This window comes from Pituophis catenifer, unplaced genomic scaffold (genome assembly GCF_029215685.1).
Source record: "Pituophis catenifer annectens isolate HBS135680 unplaced genomic scaffold, rPitCat1.0.hap2 SCAF_2, whole genome shotgun sequence".
Lineage (NCBI taxonomy): Eukaryota > Metazoa > Chordata > Lepidosauria > Squamata > Colubridae > Pituophis > Pituophis catenifer.
Window position 1 is genome coordinate 55,212,559 of NW_027256882.1, and position 24,735 is coordinate 55,237,293.

At 39.9% G+C, this 24,735-nt stretch overlaps 1 protein-coding gene across 1 annotated transcript in view; it reads left to right on the top strand.

The window, feature by feature from the left end:
• The first annotated feature begins 8,901 nt into the window (after window positions 1–8,901).
• The window catches only part of MITF (melanocyte inducing transcription factor), a 197,523-nt gene continuing 181,689 nt past the window's right edge, over window positions 8,902–24,735 (top strand). The window contains exon 1 of the mRNA XM_070933553.1: window positions 8,902–9,135. Within this exon, the coding sequence (XP_070789654.1) occupies window positions 9,032–9,135 (104 nt within the window). The 5' untranslated portion in view covers window positions 8,902–9,031. The remainder of the gene's footprint in view (window positions 9,136–24,735) is intronic.

Consider the following 24,735-nt stretch of genomic DNA (forward strand, 5'->3'; position numbering starts at 1 on the left):
ATTCCACCACTGAGCAACGTCTACTTCTCCCTTTTGGAGAATATGAAATCATTGATTAAATTTTCAGAAAGCTTTTTTATTTATTTCTTCCCATGTGATGGTTTTTTAGGGGAGGGGAGTTTTTCCATGTTACACAGGAGAAGAAAACAAATAAATTATGACTGACTCGTGCCTTTCCCATCTCTGCTATCACATGGGGGAATCGCCTTTGTCCACACTAAGAGAAAGCACAACGGAGAAAGAAGAACCAATGAGTCACTTGCTATGGTACTCTTTCTATATGTTGCTTCTGCCTTCCTTAACCTCTGAGGAAGTAGACAGAAGAGAAGGATTTTTCCCTCTCCGTGTGCTATCTCTTGTGAAAAAAGAACACCTGAATTCTACCAAAGTTAGCCTGACCCGTTCGTTCATTCATTCATTCATTCATTCATTCATTCATTCATTCATTCATCCGAACATTTATATAGCTGCCCATCTTTAAACCAACTCTGGACAGCTCCCAATCACTGTCCCAGTCTGGACATTGTAAGTGTGAAATATTACTTTAAAATTCCTTTTAACAGGCTAATTGTGGAAGGGATGTCCATTAGCCCTGAAATATCTGTAAAATGGCAAATGGGATTTTTATGCACCCACGGTGCCATTTTACATATGCATAAAATGTTGTTGTGCCTACATAAAATGACAAATAGCTTTTGTCTATTGCATCCAAAATCTGCTAAATCAAGGTCTGACAAACAGAGAATTTATTGTATTTATAAGGATTACGTGCATTTTTAAAAGCTGAAACAAAGCCTTTCACTTTATTTGATTTGTATGTTTTTCTCCAGGAGCACAAAGACACTTACTGACATCTCAGTTTATGTTATCCCCATAAGAACCCTGTAAGTTGGGTAGAGAGAGTGATTGTCCCCAAATAACACAATGAGTTTCTGTGATTGATGATGGTAAAATGGAGCCTAAATCACCCTGGCTCTGATCCATGACTTTAACCACTTCTTACATGCATGACAATCTGATTGACATGCATGACAATCAGAATCTGTTCCATTCCATTCCCACAACCTGTTCTGCATTGGGATACTTTTCCTGCTACTTGCTTGTGTATTGTTGACAATTTCTCTGCCAAATTACGTAATTGTTTTCTTTGGAGAAATCAGGATTTCATAACCAAGGGGTGGATACCAAGAGAATAAACTCGGGAAATACCTTTGGTTCACAAAGTCATTGGAACACTGATGCCAGGCTTACTCATAATAGCCCTTTAGACTTCCAGCTATTAATTATTACACCACCATCTTCATTATATTGCCCTGTCACAAATGTGGGAGGCAGTATGGTTAGATCATTACATTGTAATCTTGTAGTAGATGTCATGATACAATTATAATGTCTGGTGAAGGTCTCTTTCTTTGCTATAATTTATTGGATTCTCAAGGATGAATAGAAATAGATTTTCTTAATTTTCCACAACATAAGACAGAGAGAAAAAAAATCTCTTTTTTACACACACACACACACACACACACACACACACACACACACACACATTATTCATTCCATCTATAATTTATTGCTATCCATCTTGCAGTTCAAAATGACTCTGAGTGGGCTTATAGCTAGAAATGTTTGAGGTGTTGAAGTATTTGAGGTGCATTTACATATTCAGGAAACCCAAATTTTTGGAAAAACTCAAACTAGCGGTGCTGCACACCACTTCTTAATTGAGCAGCAGATTGTCCCAGCATGAAATTTACTACCCCATTGCCAATCACTATCTGGCTTTTACTGTCTTCGTATCAAATTATAAAAGACATTTGACTTTCTACTAAGGGTGAAAAAGCCTAACACATGTTCCATACTTTATGAAGGAGGAGGAAAACTAGTATTTTAACATGGGTACAGATAAGGATGAATTTAACCCTGCCTTATTTGTGAGCTGGGATAAAAAGAATTGCAGAAAAGAGCTTTTGCAACACAGTTTCATTCATTCCATTATTTATTTATTCATTCATTCAAATTTTATTTTTATCTTATTGATTTATATTATATTGATTTATTATATTCTGCATTGATCATTTTTATAAATAACACAAGGCAACAAGCATACCTAATATTATTTCCTCCTTCTATTTTCCCCAGCACAACAGCTGTTTGTAAAGTGAGTTGGACTGAAGGAGAGAGTGACTGGTGGGTCATAGTTAAGGGCAAATGGGGAAGGGTATTTGGAATGAAGTAAAGTTAGCAAAAGGGATGTGTTGGCTCAGTGGCTAAGATGCTGAGCTTGTCGATCGAAAGGTCAGCAGTTCAGCAGTTCAAATCCCTAGTGCCATGTAACGGGGTGAGTAAAGGTGAGCTCCCTTTACTTGTCCCAGCTTCTGCCAACCTAGCAGTTCGAAAGTATGTAAAAAATGCAAGTAGAAAAATAGGGACCATCTTTGGTGGGAAGGTAACAGCATTCCGTGCGCCTTTGGTGTTTAGTCATGCTGGCCACATGACCATGGAGACGTCTTCGGACAGCGCTGCCTCTTTGGCTTTGAAACGGAGATGAGCACCACCCCCTAGAGTCGGGAATGACTAGCATATATGTGTGAGGGGAACCTTTATCTTTAAAGTTAGCAAAGGATGCTAAGAAGAAAAAGGCTTTTTCTTATGTTTAAGATAGAAAAGAAATAACCTGCACTATGAAGAGAGCAACGTTATAATGGATAACAAAAAAGAAAATGATTAAACTCGTTGTTTAATTTATTGAGTGATTTTATTTCTATAACAGCCCACCTCAACAAGTAACTCTGTGCAGTGTACATCATAAAATAAAACCAATTAATGGCACCAAGTAAAACTGTTACTATGGAACACAGAACATATAACAATAGAATTTGAAGGGACCTCAGAGGTTTTAGTCCAATGCCCTACTCAAGATCCTATACAGACCTATAAATGTTAATACAGTCAGGAAACGGGGCCCATAACACACTCCGGTTCCAGGTTTAGCCACACCACAAAGTCTTTGTGACCTTATGAAAAACAACCAGATCAGGGTCATCCTTATATCTGAAGGGACAGTATTCTAGAGGGATTATGGCAGAAAAGAGAGGTCTCCTGGTTTCCACCAGCTGACATTTCTTGACTGAGAGGAGCTCCAGCACGCCCCACCTTCCTGCCTGAATTGGACAGGTAGAACAACTGGGAGAAAATGGTCCCTTAGGTAACCCAATCGAAAACCGTGAAGGGCATTAAAGATGATATACAATATTTTAAATTTCACCCAGAAGCACACTTGGCAGCCACTGCAGGTCACAAAGTGATGTCACATGTGTTGAATACCCTTTACCGTGCAGCCATGTTCTGCAGCAGTTGAAGAGCCTTGGTACTACAGTGGTTTAAAGCACCCTGTTATTAACACAGCTGCCTGCAATTTACTGCTGGTTCGAATCTCTCCAAGGCTCAAGGTTGACTCAGCCTTCCATCCTTTCTAAGGTAGGTTAAATGAGGACCCAGTTTGTGGGGGCAATAAGCTGACTTTGTATAAAATATACAAAAGTATGAAGGCTATTGCTGAGCACATTGTAAGCCGCCCTGAGTCTCCGGAGAAGGGCGGCATATAAATCAAATTTAAAAAAAAAAAAAAAAAAAGCTTCTGAATGTTCTTCAAGGGCAGCTCCACGTAGAGCAGTGGCCTCCAACCTTTCTGGCTCAGTGGACTGGCAGAAGCAGCGATGGTGGCAGCGGGGGAAGGAGAGGGGATGTTTTTGTATGAATGTGCATCATTTTCACAAATGTACATCCATTCGCACACCACTTCCACGGTCCAGTTCCAAATGGACCAGGCCAGTGGTGAGATTCAAAATTTTTTACTACCGGTTCTGTGGACATGGCATGGCTTGGTGGGCATGGCAGGGGAAGGATACTGTAAAATCCCCATTTCCTCCCGATCAACTGGGACTCGGGAGGCAGAGAATAGATGGGGGCAGGGTCAGTCAGAGATGGTATTTACCGGTTCTCCGAACTACTCAAAATTTCCACTACTGGTTCTTCAGAACTATTCAGAACCTGCTGAATACCATCTCTGGACCAGGCCGCAGACTGGGGGTGGCAACCCCTGATGTAGAGTGCATTGCAGTAGTCCAGACAAAAGATCACAGAGACATGAGTGACTTGCTCACTTTTTTCTGAGAGGAGGATATAAAACAGGTTACCTTCTTGTTTTTGTTTTGTTAAAGCAAAACTCCCAGAACAGCTTACAACCATGCCTTGTAGTTTCATTCAAAGAATTAATTAGGTTCAGTCCTACCTAGCTTTTTGTTATCAGCCAAGGTCAGCTGGGTACTGTAGAAAATAAAAGCAACATTTACGATGGGTATGTTGGGTTAGAGAAGTGGGCAGGAAAAAATAGAAACCAATGTTACGTTTTTCGCTTAAGAAGTAGAATTTAAATGCAGAAGTATAGGATGACAAAAATAATGCCTAAGTGAAAAGGAAACTGGATATATATTGTTTACAAGCTGAATACGAAACAGCAGTGTGTGGTGACTGCTAAAATGGTACATACAATATTAGGAAACACCAACAGAGGCAGAGTCTTCATACTAAGGGACTGCCCCACTACATTTTCCACCAATGAATCCTCTTGAATAGTGTGTCCAATTCTGGACAATATGTTTTAATGAAAATTCTGAAAAAAAAATTGAAACAAGGTGGAGGAAGGCAGAGAATGTTGAATAAACTAGAAAAGATACATTATCTTAAAAGGAGAATCAGGAAAGAGAAAAGGCCATTGCTAAGAGGCAATTTGCAAGGAAGAGAAGGACTGCCAGCCTCAAAGTCTTGTTCTCTGTTACCCCCAGATGGCATGACAATTAAAATGAGCACCAGTTGTAGGAAGGCAGATTGTATGTGAGTGTTAGGAAATACTTCCTAAAAATTAAGATCTGTTCAATAGTGGAACAAATTACTTAGGAGAGGTGGTGGGCCTTCCCTTCTTGAGTGATATTCAGCTGAAGGGTGGTCTATCATGAAGCAGATGGTTGGATGGTGATGATTCTATGGTTCCTTCCAACTCTGTAATTCTGTGAGGCAAATGTGAGAGTTATTACTGATATAGTATAATCAGTACATATGGCAGTTTCCAGAGCACCATCAATCAAAGAGACAAAGCTTGTACCCAGGAACTTCTAGTCAGCATTTTGACAGAGGGAGAGCTATAACATTTTTAAAACTTAGCAGTCGAATGAGGACTTCTGTCTAAATCAAACATTTCCATGTCCTATTTGAAGAGTTGAAAAGGCAAATATTCTTTTATCACCTGCTGTAGAAAATATGATTCATTGTTTCATAAAGATGCTGGACTCCTCGCAAAGAAAACTATCCTTGACAAAATCTTGAAGCATTAAAAAGGGAGGAGTGGAAGGTAAACCTTCTCAAATTAAAGAGATCCTTCTCAAGTGAATCATTGCCATCCAGAGATGGTTAGCTCTCTGACACATAGCCCTCTAGAGGTCTATTTCATACAAAAAAAAAGGAGTCAAGCCTTAAGATTGCATGGAAGTCACTTCCTGTGATCTATCTGCTTTGTCCTCTAATTTCACATATCTGTAAGATGAATATCAATATGTGAAGATACCCTTTGGTGAGTCTAAGCAGCAGAGTTAGGCAATATGGTATCCTCTAGATGATTTGAATTATAATCCACAATGCGCTTTGACTCTAACCATTTTCCCTACTGCCTCCCATGATACTAATGATGGCTGATTTCAAATTCTGGCAAGGTTTTGAGCTGTATTTCAATGATAAATAAGATTAGAGACAGTATAGGAAAATTAAAGTTGGCACTTCTAATAGCATTGGTCTCTTTCTTTTTCTTTATTAACTTCAAAATACTTGTACTACTATTGATGACTGTATCTCCATCACTTAATCTTCATGATTTACTTCTTCATGTCCTCATTGGTTAAAGATGGGAGCATTTTAAAATCTTCACTATGTAAAATTATTCAGAAGAGTAGCTGGTCAAGAGGGCAATTCATTGGACCTATCAAAAAACTATTAGATCAGAGCAAGTCATAATGTGTCAGCTAGTCACAAAAATCTCCAATGAGAAATAAGAAAAGGAGAAGCTGCTAATATTGAAACTCTAGGCCAAAATGTAATAGATATTCTGTTCAGAGCAACATGCTTCTTGATTTACTTCTGGCACTTATTTTATTTTTATTTATTTATTTATTTCGTCAAGCATGTATTTTGTGACAGATACAAGTGTAAACATAATTATAAATACATGAAAAGGATACGAATTAAAGAAAACATTAGGACAGGGAGGGTAGGCAGAAGTAACAGAACAAGGCATCTGATGTTAGTAGGAAGGAAAGGCAAACATCATAATGTGGACTCCTTGATACTCTCTGAGCTTGGTTGTTTTCTTGAAGACATTTCATTCCCCAGCTAGGTAACATTATCAGTGCTGTAAGAAAACAACCTAGCTCAGAACCCCTCACTTCAACCCTGAGTTTCTTTATTGGCAACATTATAATAATCCAATGTACCAAAATCCTAGGACCAGTGGGAACCAAGGTTGCTGATAGATTTATAGACCGCCAAACACATGGGGATAAATATGTTAAGCCATTCAATTCCCAAGGCCACAGAAAACATTCTAAAAGAGTATAACAATTTATCCCTGCAGATATGTGTTGTGAATAGAGTATTAGACAAAACTGAGCAAAGATGATGCAACCTTGATAGTTAAATTCTATGAAGAATACTTAAAAGAACTGGATATGTTTAGCCTAAAGAAGAGCAAGAGAAGGCTGGTATGATAGCAGTCTTCCAAAACTTGAAGGATTATCATAAGAAAGAGGATGTAGATTTCTTCTCTCTGTAGCTCCTGTGAGTAGGGCAAGAACCAGTGGGTGTAAATTTTACAGGACAAAGATCCAAATTTGAAATAAGGAGGAATTTTATGACCATAAGAGCTACTGTATGAAATTGTAGACGAGCCTGCCTCTTGGAGTTGCAGGGTCTCTGTCACTGAACTTTTTCAAGCAAAGATTGGGCAGTCAGTTGTCCAGGATGGTATGCAGAAACCTGCTCTGAGTAGAGGGCTGGACTAAAACTCCCAGCCCTATAATTTGAAGAAATTACTGCAATCTGCATTCTGAGAGTTAAAACACACTTTGATGAGTTCATTCTGAGACTGACCTCTAAAATTTGTGAAGAAAGGAGGGGGCAGAAGAGAATTATGTGCAATTTATGTTTCTTGCTCTCATTTGCAAGACATAGAGGAAAATGACAGGTCCCTTTCATAAGTGGGGCATATTCAGACAGGATAGCAATAGCAATAGCAATAGCACTTAGGCTTATGTGCTGCTTCACAGTGCTTTACAGTCCACTCTAAGCGGTTTACAGAGTCAGCATATTGCCCCCAATAATCTGGGTCCTCATTTTACTGACCTCAAGGATGGAAGGCTTGAGTCAGTGACAATTGAACTGATGAATTAATGGCAGCTGTCCATCAGCAGAAGTACCCTGCAATACTGCATTCTAACCACTGTGCCACCACGGCTCATATTCTTAAGCATTCTTAATATCTTATTGTTGTTATTTGCAAAGTCGTGTCTGACCCATCGTGACCCCATGGACAACGTTCCTCCAGGCCTTCCTGTCCTCTACCATCCCCCGGAGTCCATTTAATCTCATGCCAACTGTTTCAGTGACTCCATCCAGCCACCTCATTCTCTGTCGTCCCGTTCTTCTTTTGCCCTCAATCGTTCCCAGCATTTTGCCCTCAATCGTTCCAGTGAGTCCTTCCTTCTCATTAAGTGGCCAAAGTATTTGAGTTTCATCTTCAGGATCTGACCTTCTGAAGAGCAGTCAGGGTTGATCTCCTCTAGGAATGACCAGTTTGATCGCCTTGCAGTCCGAGGGACTCTCAGGCGTCTTCTCCAGCACCATAGTTCAAAGGCCTCAATTCTTTGGCGCTCAGCCTTTCTTATGGTCCAACTTTCACAGCCATACATTGCAACTGGGAACACCATAGCCTTGACTATATCTTAATATCTGGAGAGGTTCTAAACAACTTTTAGGGGACTAAAATTTAAAATTTAATTACACCTTCATTAAAGTCAATCTTGAACATTTAAGAGTAAAAAGTAAAAAGTAAGCAGCAACCAAAACAGATTTGTTGAGCTGCTGTGTAAAAAAAAAAAACAAAAAAACATGCCAATAGAAGCTTTAAATCAGTATGTATTTAGTATGTAGATTTTGTATGTGGCTATGTGCATGTGGTTTTCTCCTGCAGGGCAACTTCAGTGTTTCAAAACCTAATCTGTGGTGACTTTACTTCACTGCTAAGCAAGTCCATATCCTGAAGGGATGGTCTCTGAGAAAACTTAAATACAGATCCTGGCAGATATAAAGAAGCTGAGGCATTTCTGAAGCGCCTTGACACTGGCAAGTAGTAAATACCAAGGGTCTAAGACAGAGACTTTAGGACAGAGGAGAGGGCACCCCTGCTCAGATGCAGAGCTAGTCTCCAATGAAAAAATGCAGAGCCTAATTTTCCTGGAAGGCTTGAGTGCTTTTCATTCTAGGAAAAGAAGCTCAGCCTCGCGCCCCCCACGCCACCGAAATACCCTTGGCCAGCGCTTTTGCTGACATTGACAGGACGCCTGCCGGTGTCTCTTTCGGCTCCGCCCTCGGCTTACGTCACGCTTCCTTTAGCCTTCTGGGAGTCGTAGTGCCTCTCCTCCGCGGAGCGCCTGACACCGTCTCCTTGAAAAGACTACAGCTCCCAGGCAGCACCGGGAGGGAGGTGTGGGCGAAGGGGGCGGGCGCCGCGGAGTCGGTCGCGGGGCATAGCAGTACGAAAACGCAGCCGAGTCGGCAAATAAGGCGAGTGGAGGCTGTGGAGCAAAGCGCGCGTGGCCAGCGTTCTGTGACCGCCGGGCAGGCTATAACGCTGTGTTGGGAGGACGGGACGCTGCTTTCCCAACACCCCCACTCCCGCTGGGGGCGCGGAACGAGACGAAGGGTCATGCAGGCGGAATCGGGCATTGTGCCGGACTTCGAGGTGGGCGAAGAGTTCCACGAGGAGCCCAAGATCTACTATGAGCTGAAAAGTCAGCCGCTGAAAAACAGGTGCGCGCTCCTTTCCTGCCTCCTCCTCCTCCTCCTCCCCCCCCCCAAAAAATCCACTGACTTTCTTCTGCCCTCCCCAAGCGTTCGCTTTAATCGATCCGGCAGGCTGGAGCGGGATCTCTCTTGCACCTTTTAATAACGCTAAGCCCGCCCCCTCCCCCGATCTTTTACCTTTTACCCAAGGTAGGTAAAATGAGGACCCGGATTGTGGGGGCAATAAGCTGACTTTGTATAAAAAAGAACACCGCTTAAAGGTGGGGGGGGGGGCCGGGAAAGCCCTACTAAGCAGGTATATACAAAAGTATGCTTAACGCATTGTAAGCCGCCCTGAGTCTCCGGAGAACGGCGGCATATAAATCGAATCAATCAATCAATCAATAAATAAAATCCCCCGAAGGACATATAGCAGGTAAATCAGGACCTGGGGTGGGGTGGGGGGCGGTGATGGGTTCCTTTTTGCCAGCCACCCTTCTTTCTGTCTCCCCCGCCCCCCACTTGCCCCGGCGGGCTTTTTGCCTCCTTTTCCCTCGCCCCGTCCTGCTGCCCCTTTCCTGGTCTCTCGGCACCTTTTCGCCTCCTCGCCCTCTTTCACTTTTGCACGGGAATTCCTCTCCCTTCCCGCCTGTCCCCCCCCCCCTCCTCACCCCACGCGCTCGGGGTCGTGGAGCTGTCCTCTCTCAGGGACTCTCTCTTTCCCCTGGTTCTTTCCTATCGCCGCTCGGAAAAGAAGGGATAACTTCTAGCCGGGGTGGGGGGGTGTCGGTGTTTTGGTGGGGAAGGAAAAAAAACAAACAAATCAGCGCCCGCAGCGCAGGTGGCTTTGCCTTTGGCTCTTTTGATTTTGCTGACCGCCGCAGCTCCTGTAGGAGAAAAAAAAAAAAAAAAAAAAAAAACCTCTCCTAAAGCGAGTGGTTTGCTGTTCCCTCACCTCTCAAGTTTGCGTGGACTTTTGTTATTGTTTGGCTTTGCAAGGTGTGCGCGGATAGCGCGTGTGGGTTGTTGGCATGCTGGGGTAGAAGAGGGCCTGCCAATTTTCCCTGGGGCGATGGGGGGGGGGTGTTTAGGAAGTGGGTATGGTAAAAGAGAGGGACCCCTCAGCTCCTGAACGCCCCCCTCTTCCCAGTTCTCCACACAAACACACTCCTTACACCCAACAACGTGGGTTTATTCTTGCTTCTCCTTCAAACCAATGACTCCCTCTGACAGCCGGTGGGTGGGGGGGCTAAGTGGAAAGAGGAGTGGGAGAGAGAAAAGAGGGAGGGCTGCAGAAGAATCCTGGATGTGTCTACTGGTGCTTTTCAGGCTATTTGTAACCAAAAACAAAAGCAAAACTTTTTTTTTTTTATTTTAAGAAAAAAGATAATACAAATATTGAAAGGAAACAACCCCGGACTATAAAAGCAGCCATTTAGTGAGTGGTTCCTGTCATAATAGCAGTTTTGTTTAGTGTGTGTTTGGGCGAGGAAGGAGGGGCCAAGAGCTGTGGCTGGTATTATGTAAAGGGTATTGTTGGACCTCTCACCAGAGGCATTATCTGGCCTCTGCTGGGAGTTACAGATTTCCACTGATAGTTGCATGTGTACTAAGCAATGCAGAGCGGAGAGAGAAAAACTCTTAGGTCTGTGTCTGCCTTGGACAGGCTGATCACATTTTGAATCACAAGCGTTGCTATACCATTGAATTGTTAGCCCAGTCACTTGTCTGAAATGGTATAGGGTCTCCTGTTTTGAGCAGGGGGCTGGACTAGAAGACCTCCAAGGTCCCTTTCAGCTCGATTCTGATTCTGATTGGTACAATAGTGGGAACCTACTTATTTTGCATTGGAACGATGCTATAGAGTTTGACGACTAAATGATTTTCTTGATCCTATGAATAGATTACACTGTTCAGAAATATTTATAGACACTAAATAGTTTTTTTTACCCCATGTATAGATCACATTGATCAGTATTCATACATAGCATGAAGTGACAATGCAAGATACAATAAAGGAGAGTGAGGCTGGATTCATATATTATACTAAGTCGTTGTTTTTTGTTTATTATTGCAATTTTTATTCTCCCCTTCTACCCATAGGGTACTTGGGATGGCTAATAATATAACATAAAATATTAACAATTTAAAATGTATAAACATAGCTAAAGTTGTTGCTAATATGAAAGGATCTGGCTGAAGACACATCTCTTTCTTCTTAAATGACAGCTGGCTGGGTTTGCACAGCACACAAGCTATTCAGTTTATAGTCTGCTTTTCTACTCAATTAAATACTCATGTCTCTAAAAAATTAAATGCATACATTAAAATTCATACTAAAATCAATTAACAACTATCCTAGTGGAGGAAATGAATCTTTGTAAATGCAGAAAGTGGGGGCCAAACTTAATTTCTGAAGTGTGTGGCATAGTTTGGAAAGAACTAAGTGAGCCAATGTAACAGACCTCTGCCAATGGCAGCGAGTAAATAAATACAGATCTTCAAAAAGGCTTCTCTTGAAGGCCTAAATGGTTGGACTGGTTCACCATAATGAGGGAGGCAGTCCTTCAGATCATCAGCCCTTAAGCTATTTAGATCATTAAAGTTCATTTATTTAACTTCTGTAGGAGATGAGTAGGCTGAGCTAGAAGGCGGGGTTAAACGTGTCATCAGTTTGGAATCATTGCACAGCCACAAGAGATCCAAGTGCAGCTTCCCATGAATTCCATTGACTCTTATCTAGCTTTGACCATTAGTAGATGCATACGTGCATTCATATGCATACGTAGCAATAATAAACTCTTCAGTGCTTTGAACTTAGTGAGTGTTCCTGGTTCTTTGTGCCGGACAACATAGTAATCTACCCGTTGCATTTTGTACCAACTGAGATTTCATTTTTTTTTTTAATTTGATTTATATGCCGCCCTTCTCCGGAGACTCAGAGCGGCTTACAATGAGTTAAGCAATAGCCTTCATACTTTTGTATATTTATATAAAGTCAGCTTATTGCCCCCACAAACTGGGTCCTCAAAGGTAGCCTCATTTAGTTACAGTAACCCAATACATGATAATAACTTGAAGACATAGACATAATCTGGTCCAGGTAAGGCAGCAACTGGTATACCACTCTCAGCTGGTCAAAACCCCACTTGGCCAGCATTTCTACTTACTATTCAGGTAGGGGTTGTGAGTCCAAGAGGGCCCCAAATTGTGGACCAGTTTCTTTATGGGAAGAACAATCCTTACACAGTTAATGCTAGCGCTATCTTGGAGCCACCATATTTCTAAACAAATAGTTACTCCCTCTTGCTGAGATAAAGTCAGAACTTCCTTCTACTCATCCATATCTTATCTCTGGTTTCACAGCTTCTCTGTTTCTGTAATGTCTGTAGGAATGATCTTTGGAGTCAGGAGAAAAAGCTGCTTGCCTAGACAACTGTTGTGGAAGAGAAGTATTTTCAGACTTCTAAGACTACCTTTGAGGTAGTCCTGGAATGAATACTAACACTGCCTTTATTATAAGGTTATAGGAACAGAATCTTGCAAGTCTGAAAGAGCTTCTTCCTTCCTTTTTTTTTACTTTTAAAAAAATACCAAAAGAGGGTTCATTTTGAGATTCTTCCTTTCCTTCTATTAGTTCGTACACCTTTTGCATGATAGGGGCCTAGATATTGGCTCTTCGTCTTATCTACAAGGTCATCCTCACAGACCATTAAGATTTTTTCTAGGGCAGGAGTGTCAAACAGGCGGCCCATGGGCCAGATGCATCATGCGCAGGCCACACCCACCCCAGCTCCGCGAAGGGGAAAAACATCACGAAATGTCACGTGATGGCAATGTGACAAGTTTGACACCCGTGGCCTAGGGTGACAACATAAAGTTGAATATCATCAGTGTATATATGACACCTCACGCCAAACTGGGAGATGACCTCCCACAGTGACTTCATATAGATGTTGAAGAGAAATGGTTAGGGAGTGGTACCATAGTCTTCCCATTAATACTGATCGGAAGCACCCATGGCTGCAGAATTCACTTTCCAGTCCTTACAGGCAGTCTGGAAGGATACCATAGTTCAGTGTTGGTGAACCTTTTCGGCACCGAGTGCCAAAATGTGAGTGTGTGGGCATGCGGGGGAGCGCCAGAAACTGGAAGAGCAGCTCCCCGGTGCGCATGTGCATGCTGGGAAACTGACCTTCCAGTTTCCGCTGCATGCATGGTGCCGGCCACCTGCTGTTCCAGTTTCTGGCGCGCATGCATGCGCAAAGACCAGCTGGCCAGAATTGCAATGGGCGATGGCTGGCATGCATGGAGAAATGGCTCTGCGTGCCACTTCCGGCACACGTGCCATAAGTTCACCATCACAGCCATAGTTGATGGTATCAAAAGCTAATGAGAAATATAATAGGGCCAAGAGGAATGCAGTCCCACCCATAAATTCATAGCTCATGGTTATCTATTAGAATGACCGCTTTCTTTTCATCCCACGCCCTGGTCTGTTAAGTACTGAACAGCAGCATATGACCAAGAAAAAGATTCATACATCTCACTAATCAGGCTAAATGCCAGGAAATCTTGGAAAGAGTCCACCTTGATTACATTAAGATGAGATCTCTGTGAGTTGGTTGGAAGCTTGTATCTAACTTCCCTAAGTGATGGGCTTAGGCCTTGCTTAAGAAATAAGGATAGTCTGTTGCTGCTTTGGCATGTTTTGAACAGCCTTTTCTTTTCCAACTTCCGAGAATGCCCTAATCAAATCCTTGCTGTTGAAATTAAAATAAATTACAAAGAGTACAGATAATCTGCTTCATCTCAAGCTGAATCTTAATACTGACACTTTGATTTGCGTCTGAGAATTTGTATATGTTTGATAGTACAAGACATGTAATCCCACTTTTCGCAATAGATAGCAGACTTCTTCCAGCATTTTGCTTCCATTGCAATATCTGAAATTTTCCCAAGGATTGACCCTGAACAGCAAGTGTAAGCTATCAAGGTATGGATACTTTTTACGAACTCCAATGATTTCAGGAAGAGTTGCTTCTACAGCGCTAGGCCTGATTCTACACTTAGGAACTTAAGTTCCTAAGTGGTTTTTAGGAGAAATTTAAAGAGATTTATTTCCTCAGGCTTTTAACCCTGGCTAATTTTTATTGATATCCATCTTGGGGAAAAGGTGATGGATTATTACTGATTTATTGTTGGTTTTGTGATTTTGATGTATTTTTTTTCCTGCATTTGTAATTTTAACTTGCTGTAATCTGCCCAGAGTTTATTTATTAAATTTATATGCCACCCATCTCGCTATCAAGAGAACTCTTACATCAAGATAAAAAATGACAATATAAAATATTAAAATGAGCAAAAATTAGCTAATATAGGAACCGGTATATAATGGGGTGGAGATGGGGTCTTTTTGGAGATTTTTAATTCAACAGGCTAGAAATGTTAAATGAAACATTTTATATAAATGAAGCAAATGCACTGTCTGCTGCCATTGTGTCATTTTTAAGTTTAGAGACAGCTGAAGGCTGTCACTACACTTTGAGACTGTGGACTTGTTCAGTAGGGGATTCATTCCCATCCAAAATCTCAATCACCAATTCCTGTCCTTTTTCCTATTTACAATAGAAAATGATCTTATATGCATTTGATTATTTTGTATGCATCCAACACATTCTTTAAAAAATTGGGCATGTTCTAACTCAAAGGAAGTATACTGTAGATGTTCAACACCATGGGACCAAAACTTCTGTAAAATAGTGCATCAGAGTCCAATCCTACCAGATAACCCAGAAAGGCTAAAGATACAGAAAACTCCACTGAAAGAATCAGATGCATCTAGAACTTTGAACCTACTGTTTTCTCATTTTCCCCCAAAATGGTATGTTTGAGACTATAATCAGCCATCAACTATGGTTTACAAATCGCCGTAGCTAGAATCATGTTGCCCACTAAGGTCATAGCAACCAAAACATGACATGGCTCATTACATGAGTCAGGCATTGTCTCAGTTTACATATCATATTAAGCCATAATGTTGGCTGCCTTACAATGGGATATTTTGCGCTAGATATTTTGTGGGCCTGCTGTCATTGTATCTATGAAAATCTACAATGTTGAGTCAGTCTGAGCAAACACCTACTGAACATTATTTAAAGATAATGATTTTTCTTCCGAACAATCTCCAATTGCTATTTATATTGGAAACACTGAGGGCAAATATGCCTGCTGAATTTGGTTACATATAGATTCTTTGGACTTATTGAACATTATCATGTGGGCACAGAAAAGAAGGAAGAAATAATGTCAAAGGAATTGAAGGTACAAAATAAGAAAATTGCAAACCATCCTTTCTTTCGCTGCATCCATATGCCCCTTCAGGCATTGCCTTTGGTTTTTTTAAGTTTCTTCTTACCTCTCTTATTTCTAAGGATCTCATTAACCCCACAACTTTCTCAATATTCCTCTTCCTCTCCATCCATTCACTCTCTGTGTTCATTTTACAGTTCACTCCTTATTAATTCTCTCCTTATAACCAATCCAATTCGGCATTCTTCTTTCATATTGGGCTTTAATTTTTGTATTTAAGTCACATTCCTTCAGTAGCCATTTATTCTTAACAAAACAGGATAACAGAGTTGGAAGGGACCTTGGAGATCTTCTAGTCCAACCCTCTGCTCAAGCAGGAAACTTTACACCTTTTCAGACAAATGGTTGTCCAGTTTCTTCTTAAAATGCTCCCGTGTTGGAGCACCCACAACTTCTGGAGGCAAGCTGTTCCACTGGTTAATTGTTCTCCTTATTTCTAGGTTAGTTCTCTCTTTGATTAGCTTCCATCCATTGCATCTTGTCCTGCCTTTAGGTGCTTTGGAATATACATTGACCCTTTCTTCTTTGTGGCAGCCTGGAAGATTGCTATCATGTCTCCCCTAGTCCTTTTCATTAAATTTGACACACCTAATTCCTTTAACAGTTCTTCGTATATTTTAGCCTGCCCAATCATCTTTGTTGCTGTTCTCTGCGTAGGGCAAACATTTTCCTTTATTACCCAAAACTGTTTACCAGAAAGTCCTTATTTAAATATCTCTATTGTGATAGAAGAATGAGTTCATGTGTTGTTACCCTAAAAAAAAAACACTTTTAGTTAATTTGGGATAATTCACCCAAATTTGGGAAGCACTGGTATAGGGAAATAATGATGTTTATTTGAGTCAGGCACAAAGCCCCTCTACAACAGTAGTGGGTTTCAAAATTTTTTACTACTGGTTCTGTGGGCGTGGCTTGGTGGGTGTGGCATGGCTTGGTGAGTATGGCTTGGTGGGTGTGGCAAGGGAAGGATACTGTAAAATCTCCATTCCCATCCCACTCCAGGGGAAGGTTACTGCAAAATCCCCATTTCCTCCCAATCAGCTGGGACTTGGGAGGCAGAGAATAGATGGGGACCGGCCAATCAGAATTTTTACTACCAGTTCTCCGAACTACTCAAATTTTCCACTACCGGTTCTCCAGAACTGGTCAGAACCTGCTGAAACCCACCTCTGCTCTACAAGCACAAATCCATATCTAGATTTAAACATTTTCCCAGTTGTATCAGCTACATCTGCACCCGTGGTATTTTTTCAACATGCTCAGTATAGTATAGATTTCCTTTTTATCATTTTTAACCCCTTGAGTACTAAGAATTACAAATGCATCCCCTCCAGTAGCCCATGTTCAGATAGGCAGGAATCAGCAGGCAGAAAACAATATCTCATCACGGAACCACCAAGGAGGAAACTACATTCTCACTACTGCTGGCACTGTACCACTACTGCATATAAATAGGTAACAATTCCTACACTCATTCACACTGATAATGTTATCTAGCTAGGCAGTGAAATGTCTGTAAGCAAACAAGCTCAGAGAGCACCAAGAACTCCACAATTCAGTCCTGAACTACAGAATATTTTCTTTTAAATTTTAAAGCTTCAGCCAAATTCTTTTGTAGATCTGTCGAAACAACTATTCTAAATCATTGTCTTGGCCTGTCAGTTGTAAATCTGTTTCGAAGTCCTTGGTGCTCTCTGCTTGGTTGTTGTTATCATTGTTTTTTTTTTTGCAGAAGTTTCATTAGCTAACTAGGTAATATGTTCACTGCCCTCTCCCCTGTAGGACTGAAGATGTTATAAACATCTTTTATACTTTCACTGTTTTACTCTGTTTCTTTCCTTTATTTCATAATACAAAAATGCATTATTGACACTATCAAAACAATTCAGTCCCACATTCACAATTTATTATCATCCTTGTATTAACTATGGATAATAAGCAACCCAGTCATACTTTTAATATTTATAGCCATTCCTTTGTCACACACACACATCTTGCCAGGCTCAAGGTTGACTCAGCCTTCCATCCTTTCTAAGGTAGGTAAATTGAGGACCCAGTTTGTGGGGGCAATAAGCTGACTTTGTATAAAATATACAAAAGTATGAAGGCTATTGCTTAACGCACTGTAAGCCGCCCTGACAGTAGAGAATGACGGCATATAAATCAAATAAAACAACAACAACAACACACAAATATCTACTGTCTATCTATTTGTTTATTTGTCTATCAATCTACCTATGAATAGACATGCTTAAAATATTTAGCTACTCAGCAAACAGCCATCATCTTATTAATTCTTTGGGCTTTGAATATTTGCTTCTCTTTCTCCTTTCCTCTCTCTCCATTGATGTTACCCAACCTAATTGTAAAAGTCAGTTTTGGCTTTTGGCTATTATTATGATGGTTTTGGCACATTTTGGCTATTATCAGCCAGATGTACAGTATACACTAGATTTGTCATTTTTGTCCACCTATTGAATTTTTTTGAAGGACCTGAGATAAACAGAAGTTGTTGTTTGACTCTTTAAAGGTATAGTTAATATATCTTGGTCCAAATAAAACCGCCTTTTGCAATTGACTGATGGTGATTTTGTCAATGCCGATAGTATTCCAGTGGTACTCTAGTTGTTTTGGATTGCACCTGAAGTGCCTATTACAGTTGGTATTATCTTTGTTCCTTTTGCCAAAGGAACATTCTACTTCCATTTGTAGGTCTTTCTATTTTGAGATTTTCTCTAGTTCTTTCTTTTTTTTATTCTTTTTTTATTCTTTTTTTATTCTGCTGTCCCTAGGTATTTCAGTGTCCACTAACCAGACCTTTTGCTATTATTTCCTGCCTGTTTATATATAACTCAAGGAGGCAAATATACCTAATACTTTTGCCTTCTATTTTTCCTACAACAATAACCATCTGAGTTGGGTTGGGGCAAGAAAAATATATGTTGTAATATGCTACAAGCACAATTGACATTTTTTTTTTAATACTGTGCATTCTAGAGAACCATTTTGGTGTAGTGGTTAAGGCATCAGGATAGAAACCAGAAGATGGTTAGTTCTAGTCCCAGCTTAGGTACAAAACCAGCTGGGTGACCTTGGACTAGTCACATTCTCTCAACATTAGGAGGGAGAAGACAATGGAAAACCACTTCTGGAAAATGTTGCCAAGAAAACTGCAGTGATTGGTCCAAGCAGCCTTTGAGAATCGGATTTTATAGATTGGAAGAAACAAAACTCTATGCAGCCCAAGATTTGGAACCTAGAGACTATTTTACAAGATAACATATCATAATGTGACCTGCATTCAATGAACCAGGAGGTATATGTAATGTACTGATACAGGATCAGAATGAAATCCCTCTGCAATGATTGATTTGGTCCATGTTGTCAAAAGATCTCCTTTGACAGTTCTGAGATATGTGAGCCAGAAGCAGCATTGGCAGCTGTGGCTCTATGGCTCAGAGCCATCCTGAAGTTACCTCATATTAGTGTGAGGATGTTAGTTGATTTAGTTGCTCTATCTTATCCCCGACAGTTTAGATAGCCATATTTAGATAGCCATATTTGTACGCTTGTTGTTCAAATAGGATTTGAATATTTGTTGAAGAATCTTATGTAATCAATAAACCTTTTTGTGTTCCTGTATCTTATTTGCTTTTTCCTTATCATTTAGCCTTTTGTATTAGTACTCAAATAGGTTCATATTTGAACTGAATGTAATTTGAGAAACTGATTAAATAAAGAAGTTCATTTTCCATCACAGTCAAAAGGTACCAGTATCTGTGCAGTCCCAAATCAACAACGTGATGCTCAGTTGAATGAGTTCCCCAATTGTTAGAAATTAGAGGGAAGAGTGCCAAATCACTCTGTTCCCATACAGCATTCTAAATAAGAAGGTTTCTCAATTCGGTAAAGAAAACCAGATTGCGTGTCACTCTGCAGTTTTTTTTCTTAATAGAATAGAATAGAATAGAATTTTTTATTGGCCAAGTGTGATTGGACACACAAGGAATTTGTCTTGGCGCATATGCTCTCAGTGTACATAAAAGAAAAGATACATTTGTCAAGAATCATAAGGTACAACACTTAATGATAGTCATAGGGTTCAAATAAGCAATCAAATCATATTAGGAAACAGTCAATATAAATTGTAAGGATACCAGCAACAAGGTTTCAGTCATACAGTCATAAGTGGAAGGAGATGGGTGATGGGAACTTTGTAAATGGCAATCATAGCCTGATAAACAGATTGCCATGAAAATCACCTGAAACAGTTATTACCCCCCCCCTCCCTCCTTCCCTCTTTCTCTCCAAATTATAGGAAAGTCCTCAGTTATGATAGCAATACTAATGGAAGAATAACCTCAAAGCAGAGATGTGTTCAACATTTGTTAAATAAATGTGTTTGCTGTGGTTGCATCCATTGAGAAACTAATACACTTTTAATGCTGTTTTTATGTATTGTCAGGTGTTTCCTGCCACCTTCCTGGGTTTGGGCTAATGACAATCCCCACCTTTAGCTTGGGACTGATGGGACCTAACTGAAGTCTGTATCATTAGCTTTCAGTAAATCATCATGGTCATGTCTTTCGAATATAAAAGCCTACTTTATATTGGTTGAGTTCATGGATTTGCAAATCTTTTACAGGATTACTGTATTGTAAAGGCAGCTTTTGTAGTTTGTACAGGAAAACTAATAACTTAGAGTGGGTTATAAGGCCAACTAATTGCGGCTTATTCACACAACCATGTTTAAGTGTGATGAGGAAGCAGATCATTGATCCCTGTGATACCATTGATACCAGTGTTTCATATGGTTGCAGAGAAGAGTCCTTGACTGAAGATGTCAAAAACTGACACTGTAATCTTGGGCTGAATGGAAAGCTTTAGCTTCAGCATGATTTCATTTATTTTATTAAAAAAAAACATTTTATTCTGTTTTTCTGTTCAAATATTGACTGAGCTGTCAGAAATGTGACAATATTTCTTTTTACTAAGAATGGTTGATTTGTTATATGTCGGGCTGCATTAAAGTAAAGAAACTTAAGTTATGAATTGGAATGCTTTTCCTCTAGCGATACTGTGAAGTTACTCCTGACTGAGGAAAATAAGTTGTTTACTATATATCTTGTAAATATGCTCTCTTCACTTTCATTTTATAAACTTGTCAAATTGATACTGTTTTTGTACTGTAGTTGCTTATCTATGTACAATATTGCTAATGCGAGTCACACCCTCTACAAAATTAACGAAAGGACACTGTGAATTTTTTTTTCATGATTTTCAAAGCAACCTGGCTCACTACCCAGAATATATTGTTTACGAATTGCTTAATCATATTTTGAATACACTCACAAACATGCTAAGCCAAAAATAGATAACACAGTGCCACTGTACTCTTGGAATCCTTTCTTACTAGTTGAATGAGGGAAACTTTCGTATGTGAGTTTTTAAAAGTGTTATTTTAATTAAAAAACTAAATAACCTGGCATGACAGAAAGCAAAGCATTAGTCTTTAATATCATGTTTACCTGCAGGATTGACTTTGGGCCTCATAGAAATCCCATTGGGAGTTAGACCACTACTTGGAATGTGAGTCATTTTTCTGACAAATGGCCATTTGCCATTGGGGCTATCATAGAACTCAGAATATTAGATATATCCTGCCTATCCCAGACAAATCCCATTCTGGCATGTGGTGGACTGTGAACCCCATTGAAGTGCATACACTGATTCCTTATCAACAATATACAATACTTTCACACTGGAATTTATGCTATTCTATTAATGAAATGGAGCAGTATGATGTAAGCAGTGAGAAAAATAGTTGTAGATAGAACATCTGAACTGTAAGAGAGTTGCCTACAATTTCTTGGAAGTGTTGGGTTATTTAACATGTTATGGTGGAATCCAGTGTTGCACAACTATTGTTTTTATAATTTAGATAATCTAAAGACTGAGTTGTGGATTAGTAAAGCTTTTTGAATTCTCACATTAGAAAGAAATTTCACATACTGACTTTTTATTTACACGGTAGTCGATTTTTATTTGTATTTTCTATATTTTTTTCTATGTATATCTTGGAATTATGTTAAAGCAGCTACCTGATATTGTAATGGGAAAAACAAATGAATAAACTACTTCTCCTAAAAACGATGTTTTGGTGGAATGATTAGATTGATGAATCTGGAGAATCTTCAAGGCTCATTTGGCATAAAGATCCAATTGTGGTTTCTCAGCAAAACCTATTTCACAGACTTGCAGTCAGGAGTGAAATGTAAAATTTGTTTCTACCGGTTCTGTGGGCGTGGCTTGGTGGTGGTGGGGGTAATGTGACTGGGTGGGCGTGGCCAACTTTTTTTAAAAAAACTTTTCAAAGCATTTTTTCTAATGTTTTGAAAAGCCTCTGCCGATCAGGCAACTCAGCTGGGATCGTCAGAGAATTTTCAAAGCATTTTTTTTACCATCTCTTCGGCCAAGTGGTTGCAGAAAAAAATGCTTTGAAAAGCCTCTGATGATCCCAGCTGAGCTGCGCGATCATCAGAGGCTTTTTTTTTTTTTTACTTTTAAAAGCATTTTTTCGTCGGAAAAAGTTGTAGAAAAAATGCTTTTAAAAGTAAAAAAAAAAAAGCCTCTGATGATCGTGCGGCTCAGCTGGGCATGTGGGGGGGACACAGGGATTTTTGCTACCGGTTCTCCGAACCACCCGCTGCCATTGCTACCGGATCAGGCGATTCGGTCCAAACCGGGAGCATTTTACCCCTGCTTGCAGTAATGATAAAATTGGAAGGTTTGTGTCTATCTGTGTGAGAGTAATCATGCACATACTTATGTGAATATGAGACCAGAGGCCTCTCCATATTTGGGATTATGAAGCATATTTTGTGGCAGTCTCACAAAATGGCAGCTATGATAAGTACAACCCAAGAGAGACAAAGCATGAGCTGAAGTCACACACCATTTTATTTTCTAAGGATATCTCTGGGATATATATGAGACTTAGATGCTGATGGAAACTCTGGTTACACTTGAAGGTGGGACTGTGGTTTGAAAACATGATAACTTTCTATTTTTTAAAAGAACTTAAAAAATAAAACTAAGCAGGACAAATATTTTAAATGTGGCTTAGATGGTCCTACTATAGCTCTCAGTTACTATGTAGAGGCCGAATAAATCCATGAATAATCTTCCGCTTCCTCAGGATTCACATCCTTAAGCTAAGTAGAGAGGTACAATTTCTATGCTAAATAAGTCTCAAATAAGATGTTAGTTAATTACCACATACATGAAAAAAAGTACCACAGAACTCAATCATGAAAGTATTAAATCCGGACGTTTATTGTTGTGTCAGCAGTTTCCCCATCTCAACTGAGTGCAAACCAAGCTATGGAATATTAGTCAGTCTTTTGATGTCTAGGCATTCTAGGTATTAAATTCATGATTATGTGGTATTTTTGAGACAGTACTTACAGCACTTGCATTATCTGCAGGGTAACATTCACACCGTTGGTAGTCCACAAATCATTTTAAAACTGCACATGTAAATCAGTGCAAATGTGCAGTGGGTTAATTGCATAGTTGCTAGCAGGAGCTGGGTATAAAATGAGCAACTTTACAGATCAGTATCTAAAATCAGCAAGCCAATTATATCCGTAAAAAGACTTACTTGGGGTTTTTTTTTGTTTTTTGGATGGCCCCCAGAGCGTTCCCATCAGATGAAGGGAACTACTATAAGAAGCTTCAATGATAAGAGCTTTCTCAGCTGTACAGGTAGTCCTCAACTTATGTCCACAATTGAACTCAAAATTTCTGTTTCTAAGCAAGGCAGCTGTTAAGTGAATTTTGCCCCAATTTATGAACTTTTTTGCCACAGTTGTTAAGTGAATCACTGCAGTTGTTAAGTGAATCATTAAGCAAGACATTAAGCAAACCTGGCTTTCCCCATTGACATTGCTTGTCGGAAGCCATCTGGGAAGGTTATAAATGGTGATTACATGACCCCAGAACAGCGCAAGTGTGATAAATACATGCCAGTTACCATGCGCCCAAATTTCGATCATGTGCCCATGGGGATGCTGCAACAGAGAGAAGTGGGGAAAATGGTCATTTTTTAAAAATGCCATTGTAACTTTAAACGGTCACTAAATGAATGGTTGTAAGTCAAGGACTTACTTGTAATGGCTTGATTGTTGAACATCTTTTACAAGAATGGTTGTAGACACCCACATTTCTCTTTTTCAGGCATTTTATTCAATATGGTATGTGTGTGTGAGAGAGAGAGAGAGAAAAAAAGAGAACTCTATGGATTTTTTTTAGTCTATGCTACTAACAATTTAAGAAAGCACTAATTTGATAGCCGTGGAAGACATTATAAAATATTATTTTCCCCACTTCTAGTAGGCACAGTGAGGAAGGGGATGATTGCCATTTGATTTGATCTAGCATAAGTCTTTTATGCACTTTCAACTCCTGAGCAGTTCATAAATTTATAGGGTTGGAAGAGACCTTGGAGAAGATTTCTGTCACAAAATGTCTGTCCAACCTTTGCCAGAAAATCTCAGCAATGAAACACTCATCACTCCAGCAAGCAGGCTTTCCACTGCTTAATATTTTGAATAGTCAGGAAATTCCTACTTATTTCAAGTTTGTATCTCCCTCTATATATCTATGGAGATTCTCAGACATCCAGGTCATAGTTGTCCCAAAGGTGCGTTTTTCAAGAGACAACTGGACTTCCTTGATGAGAAAGTCCAGTTGCCTCTTGAAGAAAGCATCTTTGGGATCTCCCTCTATAGTTTATATGTGTTGAACCTTGTCCTACCCTTAGGACCTATGGAAAATAAACCCACAGATTTATTGAATCTATTAAAGCCTTCCTTGTGATGGGCCTTCAACTATTTGAAGACTGCTATCATGTCTCCCCTTAGCCTTCTCTTCTTTAAGTTAACATAACTGGTGTTTTTGACTGTTCTTCATAAGATTTAGCCTCCAAGTCTCCCAGCATTTTTATTGATCTTCTCAGTAGTGTTTCATACCCATCATACCTCTTGTACAATGAAGATTGGAACTCAAAATGTATTTGTAGATTAATGCAGTAAAGAGTAGAATTGTCAGTTTGTTATATCAGCAGTATATGTGTTCAGTCCAAGACTACATTGATTTTTTGGCAACTGTAGTACATTGCCGCTTATGCTTCATCTGTGGTCTGCTAGGTTACCCAGATCCTTCTCACAAGAGCTACTGCCAAGCCAGTTACCA